Here is a 17,826-nt window from a genome sequence, read left to right as displayed (position 1 = left end):
CTCTTATTTTGCAATATTGTTTCAACTGGTTGCAGCTGCACCAAAATGTCAATAATTTATTTACATTGATCAATTAATTATATTAGAAAAGGTTCAGGGAATATTCAGGACGACTACAACAGCTTTTCACTGAGTTGTCGAGTTGCTCCTGTGCATCGCCCAAGAAAACGTACTTCCGGTTAGCTTCGACGAAACTTTTATTTTGAAGCATCTTGTTTATGCCACTGCCCGCCATTGAAATGACCAAAATGGCAACTGTACTCTCACCGAGACAGTGCGACAGTGGTCCTGCGACACCTGGAACGCAATCTTTAAAGGTATAAATTCACACGCAATTGTGAAATCATCTTTAACAGTCTAAACATTAACGTTACTGAGATTACATTCGAATATAATTATTTTTTTCTGTGTTTGTTGATGGATCATCCCGCCTTTGTTTCATTCATCCTAGTTTAGCCGTTGATCACGACGTCGTTAGCTTTCGACCATAACATTTGGCTAGGCTGCTGAGATAGCATAATACTCTCGTTTATGGCAAATATGCTGTTTGAATCACCTAAGGAATGATTAACGTTATCCCATTAGAGAGACACCATATCACTTTGATGTAGTAAGAGAAAAGTTTATGCTGAAGGGACATGCCATTATTATCAACATTACAGCATAATGAACCTGCATTCTGCTTATGAGCAAAGCTAGTAACGTTACGTTTCACATTGTATTGTTATATGTTATATGTTATATGTGTAATGGTAATGTATTTGATGTTGACTTCACCTAACGCTATCAGGCAACCGGCATGAATGATCTGTGTGTTTGATTTAAATGCTGTTAACGTTCGATATTTCCCGAACCCCAGATCAGTGCCTCCAGAGGTCTGCACAGTGGGCAGTGTAGTGCAGGGGTGGCCAACCAGTCTAGCATGAAGAGCCAAAAAAAAATCTACAAAAGTCAAAAGAGCCGCACAACAAAAAAGGCGTCCATACTACAACAGCATAACATTAGGCCTACAGTTATAGCTCCTTTGTTTTTCATTTAAAGTAAGACATTTGGCAGATGCTCAATGATCATTGATAAATGATCATTGGAAAATGAAAAAAGATCAGACACACATCAAATCCCCCCTCACTGAATGACTTATTGGCATGAGCAATGCTCCAACACCTGATAATGCAATCAATGTCAAGTGTTCAGTTAACTTAAAATAAACAAAAAGAAAACGAGTGACTGACGTCTATAGCCATTACCAGCCTATTGCAAAAGTATGTAGGAAATGTTCAGGTTTGAAGCTTTATGAATCAGTGGCATACCAAGTACCAAACGAATGTGTAGGCTAGAAACATATCACCTCCGCAAATGAGGTTATGTTTTCATCGGGGTTTGTCTGTTTGTTAAGCAAGATGTTAAGCGGAGGCGCGAGATGTTAAGCAGGATGCGCGAGGCGGAGGTTCGCGATCTCAGAGTGCTTTTGTTTTGATTACCGTACTTTGATATATTAACCAGAGGGGTTATGCTACAAAACGATAAATGGTCCTTTTCAATGGCACGTGTTCCTTCTACTTACGATTAGCTTCAGGGTATTCCTGATTGCAACAGTAGCATTAAACCTGGCTGAAGAATAAACACGTCTGCTTCGTTTTGGCCAATTCCTATCCATATCATGACGGTAAAATGATTATTGTTAACTATTAAATTACTTTTGGCAATAGGCTACTATCAAATTCTGAAATTAGTTTTTATTTACCGGAAATAAAGGCTATTTCAAAAGGAAAACGTTTAGGTCCGAGGAGAAGTCAGAACATCAGTTGAGCAGCCGCGAGCCGCACGAGAGGAGGCAAAGAGCCGCATGTGGCTCGCGAGCCGCGGGTTGGCCACCGCTGGTGTAGTGCTACTGTACTACGCATGATGGATGTCTTTAACTCTCAAGAGAACTCATGGGAACTTTTAACAGCTATGTGATCATAAGAAAAACACTTCTTAGTGAGACTAATTGGGATGAAAGATGTCATTAGCTTGGGACTTGAGCAGTGGTCAAAGCTCATGTGATGACTCCAGAGTGTTCCAAAGTGATGGGAATGTCATGGTATGAAGGCAGGTGCACAGCGTTGAGCTGCCCCTCCTTTGAAGTCCTTATGCCTCTAAGTAAAAAGTTAAAAATGGATAAGAAAGACATATAGGGGCTAAAAAGTTAGGCAAGTCTAAACTGTTTTTGGCACACATGCACCCCTCATACATAGTACCCACTGTGTAAGCTCCTGGAGGCAGTTTTATGATCTGACGTTGACTCACTTGGTCAGGTCTAGACTCAGCAATGTACTGTGGTTGTCAAATGCAGTCAGATGAGTCTGCATATATGAAATGCATAATCTCTGCATATGAAATGGTAAACCATACGAAAGTGGTTTAGGCAGCATAAGGGATCATTTTCACAGACACATTGACCAACCTGACCTCAAACCTATTGAAAGCCTTTCTTGTTGTTATCCATACAAGATATTGATGAAAAATGAATGCCACTAGTGTTGTTATATTTAGTAACTAAGGTTGTCAGAACAATGGCATGGCAAATGGGAGCTGTAATCAAAGCTTGTCCAACAAAATATTTGAATGTGCCACTTCTTTGGCTAGACAGTGTATAAAATTAACTTAGAAGAGTTGTTGATTGTAATTGAGTTTAATGACAATGTTATGCCATTCTTTATCAGCTCCCTTCTAAGATTAGAATCATTATTTACTGTTGCCTGCTTGCCTTTTAGGATGACAACTTCACAGAGGAGAACTCTAATGATGGCAGCCAAGCCCCTAAAAGACGCCGCATGGGCTCCGGGGATAGCTCTAGGAGTTGTGACACATCTAGTCAAGAGCTTGGGTAATTTTAACACATTTATTACCATTCAATGCTATTATGTTGACTCATTGCTGGTAAACTTCCTTTGCAACAGTTATCTCCAATAACATTTCATCCCCAACAGACCCACTTATTTTCCTGCGGAAAACCTAACAGAATACAAATGGCCACCAGATGACACAGGAGAGTACTATATGTTACAAGAGCAAGTTAGCGAGTACCTTGGTGTGACCTCATTTAAACGTAAATATCCAGGTAGGCCTGTATCTTCCTACTAGAGCACAAATAACTACACATAATCAATTTGCAAAAGCAGAAGAAGAAACTGTGTGTTTTGCTTCTCAAAGACTTGGAGAGGAGGGACCTTTCTCACAAGGAGAAGCTGTACTTGAGGGAACAAAATGTCATCACAGAAACACAGTGTACTCTAGGTAAGTTTGTTTCTGTTTTTGGTGAGGTCTGTCTGTCTGTGTGAACTATGCAAGTTAGATTAATTTGCCTTAACTGATCAGCTTCGGAGTCATTGGAATGGTTATTTGACTTATTTTAGGTTGAATGATGGCTGTCTCGCTTCCTCTAGCGCCTGTGAGCCGGAAAAACACGTTTCCAAGTTTGTACCACCGGGTCGGTGCTGACAAACCGAAAGTTTCGCAGTCTCGCAATCATGCTCACGAAAAGGCAGACTGACCGATTGAGAAGTGTTGTAAAATATACTTGCTAAAGCTTTAGGGGAAGCTCTGCAGAGAAACATGCAAGCGTAAAACGAGAAAACAGCGAAGAAATTGCCAAACCTGCATAGTTCCTCTTTAAGTGAGATATTACGGACTTTGCTTTGTGTGAAGTCCAGCAACGTTCCTTAGCTATTCTTAAATCACTAATCATAACTCGCGACTTCCTTGGGCTAATTACTCACATGTAACAGACATCTGATTTCATTGACAATGAATTAATCAATCAACGTGAATAATCAATGAAAACCAATGCATGTTCACAATTATTCCCCTGTTTTTTTACGCCCTTTTCCAACTGCCAAAGGCATCTCTTCTGCTGTTTTTAGCAATTTCCTAAAAATGCACTTTAGTTGTGGTTATGTTGCTTGGCTGTCGCCTTTGTCCAAAGTGACTTACAACAATAACCATTATCACAACAAAGTAATAGTAATGCAATGAAGAACTGTATCACAAGTGCTGCCTGATCAATTGGGTTGTTAGTTCTTGTTATGTTGAATGCCTGTTTGTTGCAGCTTCACACTTTATTTATTTTCATATCAATTTCAGTGCATATATATACACATACAGTACATACCAACTGCATTTTTTTATTTATTCATAGGTCTCACTGCTCTGCGAAGTGATGAAGTGATAGACCTAATGATAAAGGAATATCCAGCCAAACATGCGGAGTATTCAGTCATTCTCCAGGAACGGGAGCGACAGAGGATAGCAAAAGAGTACTCCGTCAGTACTCAAAGTGCAGTGAGTTAAGCATCTCTCTCTTTTGTATTGTTCAGCCTCTTCTGCTTGTCCTTCTTCACTTTAGCCAATCAAAGCTATGCTAAGTTATCGAATCTCAATTTTTTTTTTAAACTAACAACAAAACATATCATTAAAGTGCTGTATTTCATTATGTATCTGAAATGTATGCATGTTGCTGTCTATTCTGTCGAATAAAACTTTCCTGTATGCTACAATCAAAATATAGGCCTGCAGACAGGCACCTGGTAGTCAGACTTTTTTTTTAACATCTCCCTTGTGTAAAAATATAACCTTTTGCCAGCAGCAACAAACACCACAGAAAGTGGAGGCAAGCAAAGTGCCAGAGTACATCAAGAAAGCTGCCAAGAAAGCTGCCGAGTTCAACAGCAACTTCAACAGAGAGCGTATGGAGGAGAGACGAGCGTACTTCGACCTTCAGACACATGTAAGATGAAGTCATCATTGAGAGGATGTTAGCATCCATAGCATGTCATGGTGCGTTCTATTTTTGTCAATTGTTGAGTTGATGTGGGTTGTTTACATAAAGTATTCTTCACTTCAAAACCCGCTGTTTTACAGATAATCCAGGTTCCTCAGGGCAAATATAAAATATTACCCCCAGAGCAGACAAAGACGGGACCATACCCTGTGGCTCTAATACCTGGGCAGTTTCAGGACTACTTTAAAAGGTATGTCAACCAACTGAAGTGAAATTAACACAGTTAACAGAAATGTTTCTGATCACTCAGAATTAGAGGAACGACAAGTTCATGGTGATTAAAACGTTTGAAATATATATATATATATATATATATATACTGTATATAAAACAAAAGAGTCAACATTAAAGTATTTTGAATACATTTGAAACAATACCTTGTAATTACAAGTAATTACAGTCATAATTGCAATCATTTGAGTCATTAATTCATTCATTTTGTAAGTTGTTATGAATCAGCACCTTTGTTTCATCACAAATCAGATTTGGGAACGCATTTCTCATGTTGTGAAAAAAAAATGGATCAGGTATTAGAAATATCATGTCTCCTAAATGACTACATTTTGATTGTCATTTCTCACTTACTTTGTATGTTGCTCAGGATAAAAGCATCTATCAAATAGATGAGTGTAATAGATGAAAGAAATTGCACAAGTACAATGCAAATATCATCCTTTAACCAGAGAGGGTTAAAGCGGAGCGAGAGGCGCAAACGTTCGATCACCTCCGCGTTCTGTCTTCGCAAAGGGGAGGGGGGCTAAATCCCCATTTAAGCAGACCTCCGTTACATTCGAACTGAACTGCTTGCCAATCTGACAGAGATTGATATCCCACTATGACGTCTTTGCGGCACGCCTCTTTAAAGGGATAATCCGGAGTGAAATGCACTTTAGATCAATTTTTCGGACTATTGGGAGTACATACGTTGAGTTGACACCAAAATCATGTCATTCGGATGTATTTTGAGAAAGTTCGCGCTCACCGTTTTTAGCCAAAACTCGTTAGCCTGGAAGTGACCGGGGCGTGTCCTTTCGCCGCTACAAAACGCTATTTTTATACCTCTTCTACTGTTCCAAACAACACTACACTTACGTGGTAGTGAGTAGAGGTTCCCTAAAGCCAAACCGAAGTATCCGCACGTCTTTATGTGGTCGGATAGAGAGTCCAGAATGAATTTAATCGAGTCCGTACCTTTCCGGAAATGTTAGTAAAGTGTTGTGAAAACGTTGCTAGCTGCAACAGCGACATTTCCGGAAAGGTACTGACTCGATTAAATTCATTCTGGACTCTCTATCCAACCACATAAAGACGTGGGGATACTTCGGTTTGGCTTTATGGACCCTCTACTCACTACCACGTAAGTGTAGTGTTGTTTGGAACAGTAGAAGAGGTATAAAAATAGCGTTTTGTAGCGGCGAAATGACATGCCCGAGTCACCTCCAGGCTAACGAGTTTTGGCTAAAAACGGTGAGCTCGAACTTTCTCAAAATACATCCGAATGACATGATTTTGGTGTCAACTCAACGTATGTACTCCCAATAGTCCGAAAAATTGATCTAAAGTGCATTTCACTCCGGATTATCCCTTTAAGCAGACAGGAACTGTTCGAATTTTGCTTCCATAGAGATGCATTATGTTGCTCTATCTTGTCAGTAATGAAGGACCTTTGCTTTAACCTATACAGGTACTCTCCCAACGAGTTACGCTATCTGCCCCTGAACACTGCTTTGTATGAGCCTCCTCTGGATCCAGAGCTTCCAGCACTTGACAGCGATGGAGACTCCGATGACGCAGATGGAGAAAAAGGAGACGGCAAGAAAAACAAAGGCTCATCAGTAAGAAGCTAATCTTTGTGTGTGTGCGTGTGTGTGTGTGTGTGTGTGTGTGTGTGTGTGTGTGTGTGTGCACCTCTCTTTAAAGTAAAAGTCAGCGTTCCTACGGAGGCATTCCACATTGACTTTAAGGTCAAAAGATATAAGAAAATGTCTCTTCCTTTCTTTAACCAAATAGTTGAACTTGTCTTTACAGGACAGTTCATCGGGAAACACGTCTGATGGAGACAGCCAGGATGGTGGAGTCCCGTCCAAAGGCAAAGCCAAGGATCGCACATCTACCCAGGGCAAAGACAGCACCCCGCGCACCCATCAACACAAATCCCTGTCCGGGTACAAGGTAGAAGAAAAAAGCCCCTGATCTTCTTTTTTTTGATACAACTTTTTTTTCCCCTCGACAGCACTTTTCTCCTCCAGCACCCTTCCCCATCCTCTTCTAACCCTCCAACACACCCCTCTTCAGCGGAGAAATCACTTTTTTTTTTTTTTTTGCAGTCCGAGTTAGAACTTCTGATGTTGCGTTTCTCTCACACACACACACGCACATATACACACTCGCACTCCTCCAGAGGACTGTAGCTCCTGCTGTGACTCTTTTGATCACCAGTGGAACTTGCCTTCCCCCCCTTTTGACAGTCAGCCTTCCCTCCGCACTCTCCAATCCGATGGAGCAGATCCTTACACCCAGCATAGAGGTGTGGAGCAATAATCGTTTCCTCTCAACCCTTCTGGCTACAGAGGCTTTTTGGGGGGCGTGGAAGTTGAGGAAGTTTCTTTGAGGCACTTTTTTTTTATTTTTACAGTTACGTAGCCCTCAACTGTAAATGTTTTTTTTTGTTTGTTTGTTTTTTTAAATGTTTGTCTTGTTTATTATTATTAATTTTGTTACATAACTTTAATTTGAATGTCCTTAAATACCTCTATGCTGCTCTCTTGCCTATTGAACCTAATGGCAAAGAAGCAGACGTGTGTGGCTGCTAGAACCATTCACCTTTTACCTTCTTTTACCCTTCAAAAATAGGATTTATAAGCTACAGAATTTTATAAAAGCACTAAGTAGATGATACAAGTTTTTGAAAGTCATGCTTTCAACATCACTGCCGTATGTTTTGAAATATGAACATACACATATTATGTTTTTGATGCAGTATGAGTATTGTTTGACATTGTATTTTTTAGATATTGAATAGAACTTGAGTGTATGAAGACAGTGATTTCATACTATCAACTGTGTAGGATGCCTTGCTTGATATAACCATTTTTTATTTTTGGGTTGGCCTGATAGCTTCCGATATGTGTAATTTTTGTTTTTCATTTTGAAGTTGAAGATCTACTTTATGGCAATCTTGATAACAGAAAGCACCTAAAAGCAATAACACTAGCTCTAACGTTTACTAGCAAACTAAAAAAAACAGTAGTTCAGCATCAACAAGAAAAAGTAAACAAATATTTTTTGACCTATTTAAAAGCTTAAAAAGGCTTTCAATTTCATGTTACATTGATTTTTTTTTTTATGGTTTTCATAATGTTAATAGCAGCAGGGTGCCAAAGGTAAACTGGGTGGTCGTAAGTTGGTTTGCACTCTGCACTTTTCTTTTCCAACCTTTCAGTTTTCCTAGAATGCCTCTACATCCTCTGAACCCTTCTCATCCCAAAGAATCTATTTTTGATTTGCTTTCAAAAAAGCTCATTCCTGAAGAATATAGAGAGGTGAAATATTACAACAGGCCATGTTTTAAAGCAGAAGTTCAGTGTTTTTAGACCTTGGATCTATTTTACCTCTCTAGGAGGTCTACAGTTTCGTTTGGGACCAAAACGTTGTCATGTCGGTGTCATTTGAGTAAGAATGTGCATTTACAATGAAATGGCATGTTGCATAGTCTTGGCGGAAATGTTGCTAAGTAAAAACTAAATCACTCCTTTAAGCCACTGACTAGGCTCAAATATTACACTTCTATGCTACTGTGCATTACCAGTTGTTGTGCCAGTCTCCGCCTTCTTGCAAGGAGAGAGTCCATACAAGTCGACTACTGAACTCTTCTCCTTTTTTAAGCTACTGACGGTAGTTTGCAAAGACTGTTGTGACCAGAAGAAGACTAAGGTCATCTACTGACTATACAAACAGTCCTTTTTTTTTTTTTAATAACCTTTCATTAGACTTACAAGATAAGAATACTTTGGTTTGTCGGCAGGGACTTTCTCCAAAGTAGCATAGCAGCATAGTGGCTACTTTGTTATCTACTTTGATGTGGCGACACTGATGCACTATTTGGTTGTAAATGCATGATACAGTCTTACTCAAAATGGCACCAATTAATATAGCTTTGATCTCAAACGAAAATGTTTGACCTGTTATTATCCAAAAATTGACTAGGTTGAAAATATTCTCTTTTTAATATGCCTGTTCAGTCTTTACTTCATAACTTCCTTCAGTTTTCCCCATTTGTTTCCTCTATTCCTCTTTTTTTGGTTTATCATGCACTCCAAACATCTTTGGAGTTGGTTAGCCTGACTGATTCTTAATGGCCTCTTCCCTGTTTTATTCCTAAATTTCATATGTTGTCATGCACTTGTCATGCAGAATATCTATTGGTCATGATAGATTCATTTTTATTTTGTTCATATTCGGAGGCAATTTCCAATTATGACTCAATATCATATAACAAGCTTTTGAGCTGGTTTTGTCAAATTAGAAATCTCCTAATACAAATCCTCTCCCAATACAGCTTCTGTTGATCCTCAGTTATCAAGAATGGTGTCAGTACTTTGTCTTTGGTCTCCTTCCCATTTTTTTTATAATACACCTGCTGAACAACTTGATCGGGAGAACTATTTTTAAAAAGGATTTCTTTTCCCCTTTGAATCAATGAAGATGCTGTGTTTGTTTGGCCCTTAAGCACCTACCCTGGCACCATAGCAACAAGCTGCTGTTATTTAGACATCTGATAACGGTCGATATGTTCAACAGTTTTGTGTCTCCTCCTCAGTTCAATCTCTTCTTTCTTTCTTTCTTTCTTTCTTTCTTTCTTTCTTTTGTTCTTTCTTTCATGCTCTCTGATATAAATGTTTATTCCTTCAAAGTTGTAAGTCTTTAGACTTGGTTAGAAAGTTTATGTCCGTATCGGGATAGTTCATCACCGTTACACATTTAAATAAAACGGTTTGAAACCAATGTAGATGGCCAATGGAGGGTTTCTTTCAAATTATGCATGTACTGAATGCATATTTTGTTTGAAATAAATTAGTGTCAGAATATGGGAGACAATCCACACACTTTAGAGCATGGATGTAGATCTTGATCTGTGTATGTAACCAGAATAACCTTTATTTTCAGAATTTACAGATTCATTTGATATCCTGTATAGAAAAAAGAGGTGTGTGATATCAATAATGTCTATAAAGCATCAAAAGCCACCAGATATCTCTGGCAGTAGTAACACAACTGCTGTGAAATCTCGGTATCAGTATTTACATACTGTACAACTGTTCAGAATTCTTATCTGGTGGCCTTGCTGCTAGGTGTCCTCTTTCACAGGTCCATCAAATGTCATATCAATGAATATAGTTTAATATAGTTATTGTTTAATATGAACTTTTGGAATTTGGTGTTACAATTGTTCTTCCTGTCTGTAAAGGTCTCTGCAAAGCTTGGTTTATCGTGATCAGATCTGTCACCACTCTGCTGTGTTCAAGATTCTGTGTGTATTGCATGCCACCAGAAATGCTGTGACCAGATGGTGTTATATTTAGAATGAAGTTAAGAAATAGCATACAGTCAAAGCCTTTTCACATTATCCTGGAATCTTGAACATGTCAAGGTTGACCTGAATAAATCTGGAAAAAGAAGGAAAGGAAAGAAAACAATTAGTTTTGAGTACATGTCATGAAGTGCTCTTGGCTTTGTTGCCATGTTTTTTTATCGCGTTGTTCTGCCCTTGCAGCATAAGATCACTCCCAATGATTTTTGTGGCATATGCCAGAAGGGTAAGGAGTCCAACAAGAGGGGCAAGGCCGAGGCCCTCATAAACTGCTCGCAGTGCAAGAACAGTGGTAAGCGCACACCTAACACTCTATGTTTAGACAACATAAACAATCCAGTAGTCAGAGCAATATCTAGGATTTAATCACCTTTAAAAAAATAGATTTGTTATTGCTATGCTATGCATTCTAAGGTGATCTGTTGATAGTCTGTTTTTATAGTAATTGCAAAAAAGATGTAGTGTGCACAAGAACATGAACACTCACTAATATTGTATTCATAAAATGACAGGGGGGTCCTCATGAAATTCCTGTGTAATAGCGGTCTGTCCACATAATTATGTTTCGAGGCCCTATAAATTGAGTCATGTAATAATATATATCCATAGAGTGATGTGGTTTTGTAAGGTTGAATGATTGTGTGTGTGTGTGTGTGTGTGCACGCATCAGGTCATCCGTCGTGTTTGGACATGAGTGCGGAGCTGGTGGCCATGATCAAGACGTACCCGTGGCAGTGCATGGAGTGCAAGACCTGCACTGTGTGTGCGCAGCCCCACCACGAGGAGGAGATGATGTTCTGCGACAAGTGTGACCGCGGCTTCCACACATTCTGTGTGGGAATGGACTCTATCCCTAAGGGTATAATACGGGCTTTCACGCTCCTTTTTTCCCCCCTTCCCACCCTTTTATCTTTTGTGGCCGTCACCTTCCTGCCTTGCTTTATTGCCTTTTAATGGTCCTAGTACTTCTGTGATCTCTCTTGTTCTTCTCTTTTTTACTTTCATTTCATTTTAATTTAATCATCATCTTTTTTTTTGGCTTTTCATGATTGTTTTTTGTTCTCTATTAATGCCCCCTTTGGTACTCAAACCATTGTACGCAAAAAAAAAGGTATGTACATTGTTTCCAACCAAGTATGGGTTTTGTTTGAGATATTTACAGGAGAGGTGTTAAATTCCTTGCCTGTAAGTAGGGGATTTCCCACAGTGACCAAACAACAGCCAAGCCTATTTAACATCACACAACATGATGCAGGACACAGTGACAATTGGTTGGCGGCAGTCGCAAACGCGCCGCGTCTCGTACCCAGGATCCGCTACGTCCTTCTCCCACAGTGGCACATGCGCTGACAGTAGCCTGAGTGCCCAACCGCAGAACCTAAGCAACAAAAACAAAATGAGCAAACAAAGCAAAACATAAACAGACCGACCCTCGATGGAGGCACCCACAAATCCCTACAAATTCTTCGGTTAGTCCCCTTTGTTGCTGAGGTCGTTTATGATCCAATCAGCAACGTGACCAGGCAAAATGGAAGCCCTTGATACATGGAATAACAAATTCTTCATTCATTCCTTTTCGTTGCTGGAGCCATTTATAATCTGACGGGCAACATAACCAAACAAACAACCTATCTCCACTGGTCTTGTGACTGCTTGCCACCCACGTCCCCTTACTTCTGCTGCCAGTTCTGCACATTGACTCTATGTAAAAAGGTTCTGCATCCTTTGACCTCTTCCTCTCAAATGCTTCCTTCGTCACATTTTCAAACAGAATAGTTAGCTGAATAAAAAGGATGTGCTCACACTCCGAACATAACACCACGTCTGGTCTCAAAGCTGTCACAATAATACTCTGTGGAACTTGCCGTTGCCTTCTGACATCCACTAGGAGTTTGCAATCCTGTGCTGCGCCCCATCTTCCTGTATCACTAGTATTTGTCTAGGTATGTTTCATTATGGCTCGTGGAGCACAGGTTCACAAATACCATACTGGCAGACCAGATGTGTAAATATGTCCCTTGTCTATGAAAGACATGGAACACTTAAGCATTTAACTCTGAACTTGACCTCAGAGCAGTTTTGAACCTGGCTATCTTTTTTAATGGTAGTAAAACTCTTTTTATGGTATAGATAACTTTAAAAAAAAAAAAAAAAAAGTTTAACAACAATCACCTTAGAGCAGTTTGGTCCATTCCATAGTGAGAAACATACACACATGCGAGTCTCTGCGTTGCAGGTTGTCTCGTGGAAAATTATGGAATGTGGCAGTTCCTAAATATCCAAATGGCAATTTACTGGCTGGCTGAAAATGAACAGGTCTTTGTGGTTGACCAACACAGGATGTCTTACAGTCTGGTTCATCTAAAAAAACACTACAGTATTTACACTAAGTGCAAACATCCACCCAATGGTATTTTTGTGTTCTGTTTTGCAGGTTGCTGGGCCTGTGAGATCTGCAACAAGGAATTCTCCACTCCAAAGAAAAAAGGGGGGAAGACGCCAAAAAAGGGGAAATCAACCCCTAAGTGAATTAAAATTTAGAGCATTTTGAATAAGCTGTCCAATGTTATTTTCAGGTGATATTTTGATACAATGAATTGTTTATATTTGTTCTGGACTTTCGTATTGCTCAAGGTGCTACAATCATGTACTGTAAATAGTGTCATGCCTTGTTTTAAGTGTACTGTACATCCTCATTTTTGTATCAGCTAAAAATAAACAATGTTTGTCAGGTACCGTCTTTTATAAAAAATAAAGTTTTGGATAATCAGATCACTTTTCTCCTCTCAGTTGCAGTCCTTTGCTTTTAGGATGAATAGGAGTAGACCCTTAGCTCCGAGCAGGGTTCCCAAGGGTCATGGAATTTCTGGAATACCATGGAATTTTAGAAAGAAATCATTTTTGGGGCAATGTCAAGGAATATCGTTGAATTTTGTCATTTCACGCAGAATTAGTGCATACAGCTTCACTGTTAGTTTGAGTAGGCCAATTGTGTTTATTCAGTGCTCATTCATTCATCTCTCTCACTCTAAAAAGTTAAAGTGCTACGTGGGTGCTCTGAAATCATTGGTCTGTATATTGTACAATTCATTATATAGTAAGTCATGGAAATTCAGGTTTTTGTGCCAGGAAAAGTCGTGGAATTTCACAATTGGTTTAGTGTGGGAACCCTGTCTTAGACACCTACTGTACAGTACACACACACAAAACAGAGAGACACTCAAAGGAGAAATTCAGGATGGAATGAATAGAATCAAAATATCCTGTTAAAAACCTTTGATTAAAATACACTATGTCAGCCAAATGAATCCAGAATTATGCTTTGTCTAATGTTCAGATTGAGAATTGTAAATCAGTGCACATCAGATATGTACAGTAGCTATAGAAAGTCATTATACCCTTTTAAAAAAGTTACTTTTTTGGTCTTACAGCCAAAACATTTTTTTCCAGTTTTATTTACAAATGTAGCTGTACAACATCAAAATAATGGAAAAATCTTCCTTGAATTGTTTTTAAAATGCAGTCAAATTCTGTGGGGAACGGCAATGGACTAACTCTTCAAGTCAATCCACAGATTTTCTTTAGGATTTAAGTCAGAGCTCTGACTTGGCCACTCAAGGACATTCACCTTCCTATCCTTAAGCCACTGCTTTGCTCTTTTGGCAGTGTGTTTAGGATCATTGTCATATTAGAAGGTGAATGACCTACCCATCTTCAGCTGTCTAGCAGAGGGACGCAGGTTTTCCTCAAGAATTTGGGTGTACTTGGCAGCATCCATTTTCCCTTCTATCCTGACCAATTGCCCAGTCCCTGCTGAAGAGAAACATTCCCAAAACATAATGTCGCTCCCGCCATGCTTCAAAGGAAGGTATGGTGTGTTTTGGGTGGTGTAGGGGGGGGAATAATAAGATAAACAGCTAGAGCGAGAGAAAAACACCAAAGCTCCAGCTGGTATATTTAACAGCTGGCAGCCTATATTGGCCTGAGCAAGTCACCTGCAAGACGAGCAGCCCTTCACCATGACTGAGTGACCGTGCTCCCGCCACAAATCAGAGATATCCTGTTACGCTCTCCTTTCAGTCTCCTTTTCCGTTGATCTCTTTCCCCTCTCACCATTGTAGTTTTTTTCCCCCCCTTCTCACCATTTTAGTCTTTTTCCCTTCTTTTATGCCTAGCACGCCAACACATCTGTAAACTTGTCTGCCCTAATTCTCCTATCAGCGTGCTATAAGCTGTTTTGAAATGAACATTTAAGGCCTGTCTCACCTTCCCCTGTCTGTCTGTCTGTCTGTGGTGAGGTAATGCGGCAGATGGCACCTGGCGAGTGTAGTGAAAGCAATAGGTGACATACGTGCGTCTGTCTCTCTTCACAAGTGTGTAGGTGTGTGTGTGAGTGTGTGTGTGTGTGTCAGCTTTCCCTTGTTACATGATAGGTGTGTGTGCTGGACAGCGGCCGCAGAGGATCCATGCACCGATGCTCGCGTAGCTGAATGGCAGCCGCCAGCCGCCCCCCCACCCCCCACCCCCCACCCCCTCCCCATTCAGCAGCCGGTGTTTGTGTGCAGGGAGCCCTGGGCCTGGACACAATGGCATGCTTGTAAGCGCGCAGCTAAGTGGCTTAACCAGGGCAGCACGGGCCTGCGTGAGGATCTGGGGCAGGACCTCTGGGACCCCGGCCCAACCCGGCCTCTTATCCCGGGCCAGCTCAGAGGCGGGCGGCTGGCTGGCGCAACGCTGGCAGTTACGGTGTCAGTTTGTCTGCCCGTCCAACCGCCCTGGCGTGGAGTGCACCTGCCTTTGTGCGCCTGACAGATATCAAGTTGGTATGGGCCGAAGGAGACTGAGGGATCAGGTGAGGGTAAAACCTGAGGTGGTACCACTGGTAGATTTTGCATGGCTCCTTCCTGGTCATCCTCTTTGGACAATCTCAGCTAGTTGTAAAGTACAGAAAGAGAACACAGTCCTTCTCTTTCATTGAAATGTATCTAAATAAGAACTATTAAGTGAAATAAGCACTATGTTAAGTGGGAGAAAGTAATTTGCCAGAGTGTCGCTCCCACTGTAGAGAACAATTGTCCATGGAGGTCATTAATTGACCACTAGATGGCGACCAAGTGTCACTGTCTTGTTTTCTCCCAGTGATTCTTAGTTTGTTTTGCTTTTGGTGGTGGTAGTGGGGGGGTACTACTGAGGTGAATGTAATAGTTCACAAATGCTCTTTTTATGTTGTCCATTGTTTCTGAATTGATAGGGTGTGTTTATCATTATGGAAATACACATCTGTAGTCAGTAAGCGGGCCATCATCATTTCAACTTCAGCTTTGAGAAATGGCACTGAACTCATTGGTCATTACAACAAATCTGAATCAAACTAAATTTGCTTCAAGAAAGAAGTAGGCCTAAACTGGTTTTCCACTCATCAGAGTACATCCCTGAGCTGGTAGAAGTCCATCAACATAATTTCCCTCCTGAACAGATAGGGGGCAGTCATTCTCAGTGTGTTCTTTGAGTTCAGACGTTTCTGGGGAAGTGTCAAAAAGAAAACAAATGACATTGTTGACTTTTTACCTATTGGTCTCAAAATGTTAGATTTCCAAAAACAGAACTTACAATCAATGATAATCTATTATCATAATAATATATGGCACAGATTTTCAAGAATGTACACCACAACATGTCTGAAATGTCTACAGGCACTTCTGTCTCAAACATATTGATTGTGTGTGTGTGTGTGTGTGTGTGTGTGTGTGTGTGTGTGTGTGTGTGTGTGTGTATGACTCTGTGTGTGTGTGTGTGTGTGTGTGTGTGTGTGTGTGTGTGTGTGTGTGAAAGAAACACTGCAACTCGCGTGAGTATATTGTGAGTCATCTGAACTGATCCCTTGTGCTGTGAACACCCATACACATGCTGTGAACATGTCACTGCCGCGTTTGTCGCAATTGACTCGGGGGCACTGGCAGCCACCTCCCCTGAGAACAGGGCCTTTGGGCTCCACTCGCCATCTTCTCAGGGAAAAGCAAGACCAGGAGGCGGCTGAGAGGAAAAGAGGAGGAAAAAAAGAGAAAAGCTGCCACTTCTTTGGCCTCCCCAGAAAGTCTCCCGGGGAGGGGGGCTGCCCCTAACACTGCCTGAAAAATGGGGGTCCCTGCTGTGATTGACATCTCGAAAGGACCCTGTCCAGATGGAGAGGTGTGAGAACCAGTCTTCCAGCAATAGAGGGTTGCCGAGGGGAAAGAGAGAATGGGGTGTGTGTGTGTTTGTGTTTGTGTGTGTGTGTGTGTGTGTGTGTGTGTGTGTGTGTGTGTGTGTGTGTGTGTGTAAGTGTGTTTGTGTTTGTGTGTGTGTGTGTGTGTGTGTGTGTGTGTGTGTAGGGGGGGGGGGGACTGCAGTCTCTTCTTCAACTGCTGAGTCACATGAAGCCTTTTGTATGGAGGGCAGCAGCTGATGTGCATAAACACAGCCGCGCACACGGCCCTTTGCGTGGGACCGACGTGGCACTTTCGCGGCTCAGTAATCAGCAAAGGCAACAATGGCGGAGCCTTGAGGCTGGCCGGCCGTCCAGCCTGCACACCGCTCGCACAATACAATCACAACATCCTGAAGCGCAGCTTCACGTGACCCCACACACACACACACACACACACACACACACACACACAGGCCGTGTTGTGATGCGTGGCCCCCAGGTTCTTCTCAAGCTTCCGAGTATCCTGCTCTGTGTTGGTAAACACCAGAGGCGTTAGCGAAATCCAACTTGATGAAAACTGGTGAAGTTTCGGGGCCTGCATATATTCATTTGCCCCACCCCACCCTGACAATTTAGACCCATAACACAGGGGGCTAATCAGACTGGATTTGCAGGGCTTAACTCCCATCTATCTCTCTTTTTAATAATACCCACACACACCCCAAACTTGCAGGGGCTGTTGGGTGGGGGGTATGTGGGTAGGTGAGGGGGATTAAGAGGGGAACAAGGATTCCTCTCCTCTCTCACGGATCCTCTCTCTCTCTCTCTCACCCCTTCACACTCTCTCTTCCCCTCTTTCTGCTTGATGTGAGCAACTGATGACCCAGAGATGGCTGATCCCCTGGGGGATTAGTGCTCTCTCCGGGCCCTGTGGCTGTGAGGACGCTGCCATCTGCCACCGGGGCATATTCAGCCCGAGAGCCCCGGCAGAAGGCTGCGTCATTTGTTTATTTAAATGGAGAACTTAACTTTCCCAGGACAGTATGACCCCCGCCAGGCCCTGTCCTTTGTGCGCTACTGTCTGCCGCGCCTGCTCCGCACCGTGCCGCACCGCACCCGCGCCGCGTCCGCGCGCCGGGGCCAACGCAAAGGAACGAGACGCATTTTAAGTGAGCCGTGGCCGATCCGCGCTTCCACCCCAATGATGGATATCCTCTGGACAATGTA

General features: G+C 41.7%; 1 protein-coding gene across 2 annotated transcripts; it reads left to right on the top strand.

The window, feature by feature from the left end:
- The first annotated feature begins 242 nt into the window (after positions 1-242).
- phf10 (PHD finger protein 10) lies at positions 243-13,184 on the top strand. Of its 2 annotated transcripts, none has more exons than XM_062519577.1 (12): positions 243-317; positions 2,757-2,869; positions 2,973-3,103; positions 3,196-3,279; positions 4,181-4,323; positions 4,628-4,768; positions 4,903-5,012; positions 6,507-6,657; positions 6,851-6,994; positions 10,596-10,704; positions 11,083-11,271; positions 12,847-13,184. In XM_062519577.1, exons 1-12 carry the CDS (start codon positions 249-251, stop codon positions 12,939-12,941), a joined length of 1,479 nt encoding a protein of 492 aa, XP_062375561.1. In that variant the 5' UTR covers positions 243-248; the 3' UTR covers positions 12,942-13,184. The 2 variants fall into 2 exon arrangements, with proteins under 2 accessions (XP_062375561.1, XP_062375559.1); XM_062519575.1 differs by having other exon boundaries at positions 4,625-4,768.
- The last annotated feature ends 4,642 nt before the right edge of the window (positions 13,185-17,826 follow it).

This window comes from Sardina pilchardus, chromosome 18, assembly GCF_963854185.1.
Source record: "Sardina pilchardus chromosome 18, fSarPil1.1, whole genome shotgun sequence".
NCBI classification, from domain to species: domain Eukaryota; kingdom Metazoa; phylum Chordata; class Actinopteri; order Clupeiformes; family Clupeidae; genus Sardina; species Sardina pilchardus.
The sequence above is the reverse complement of the archived record's forward strand: the minus strand, read 5'-3'. Positions and strand labels throughout refer to the sequence as shown.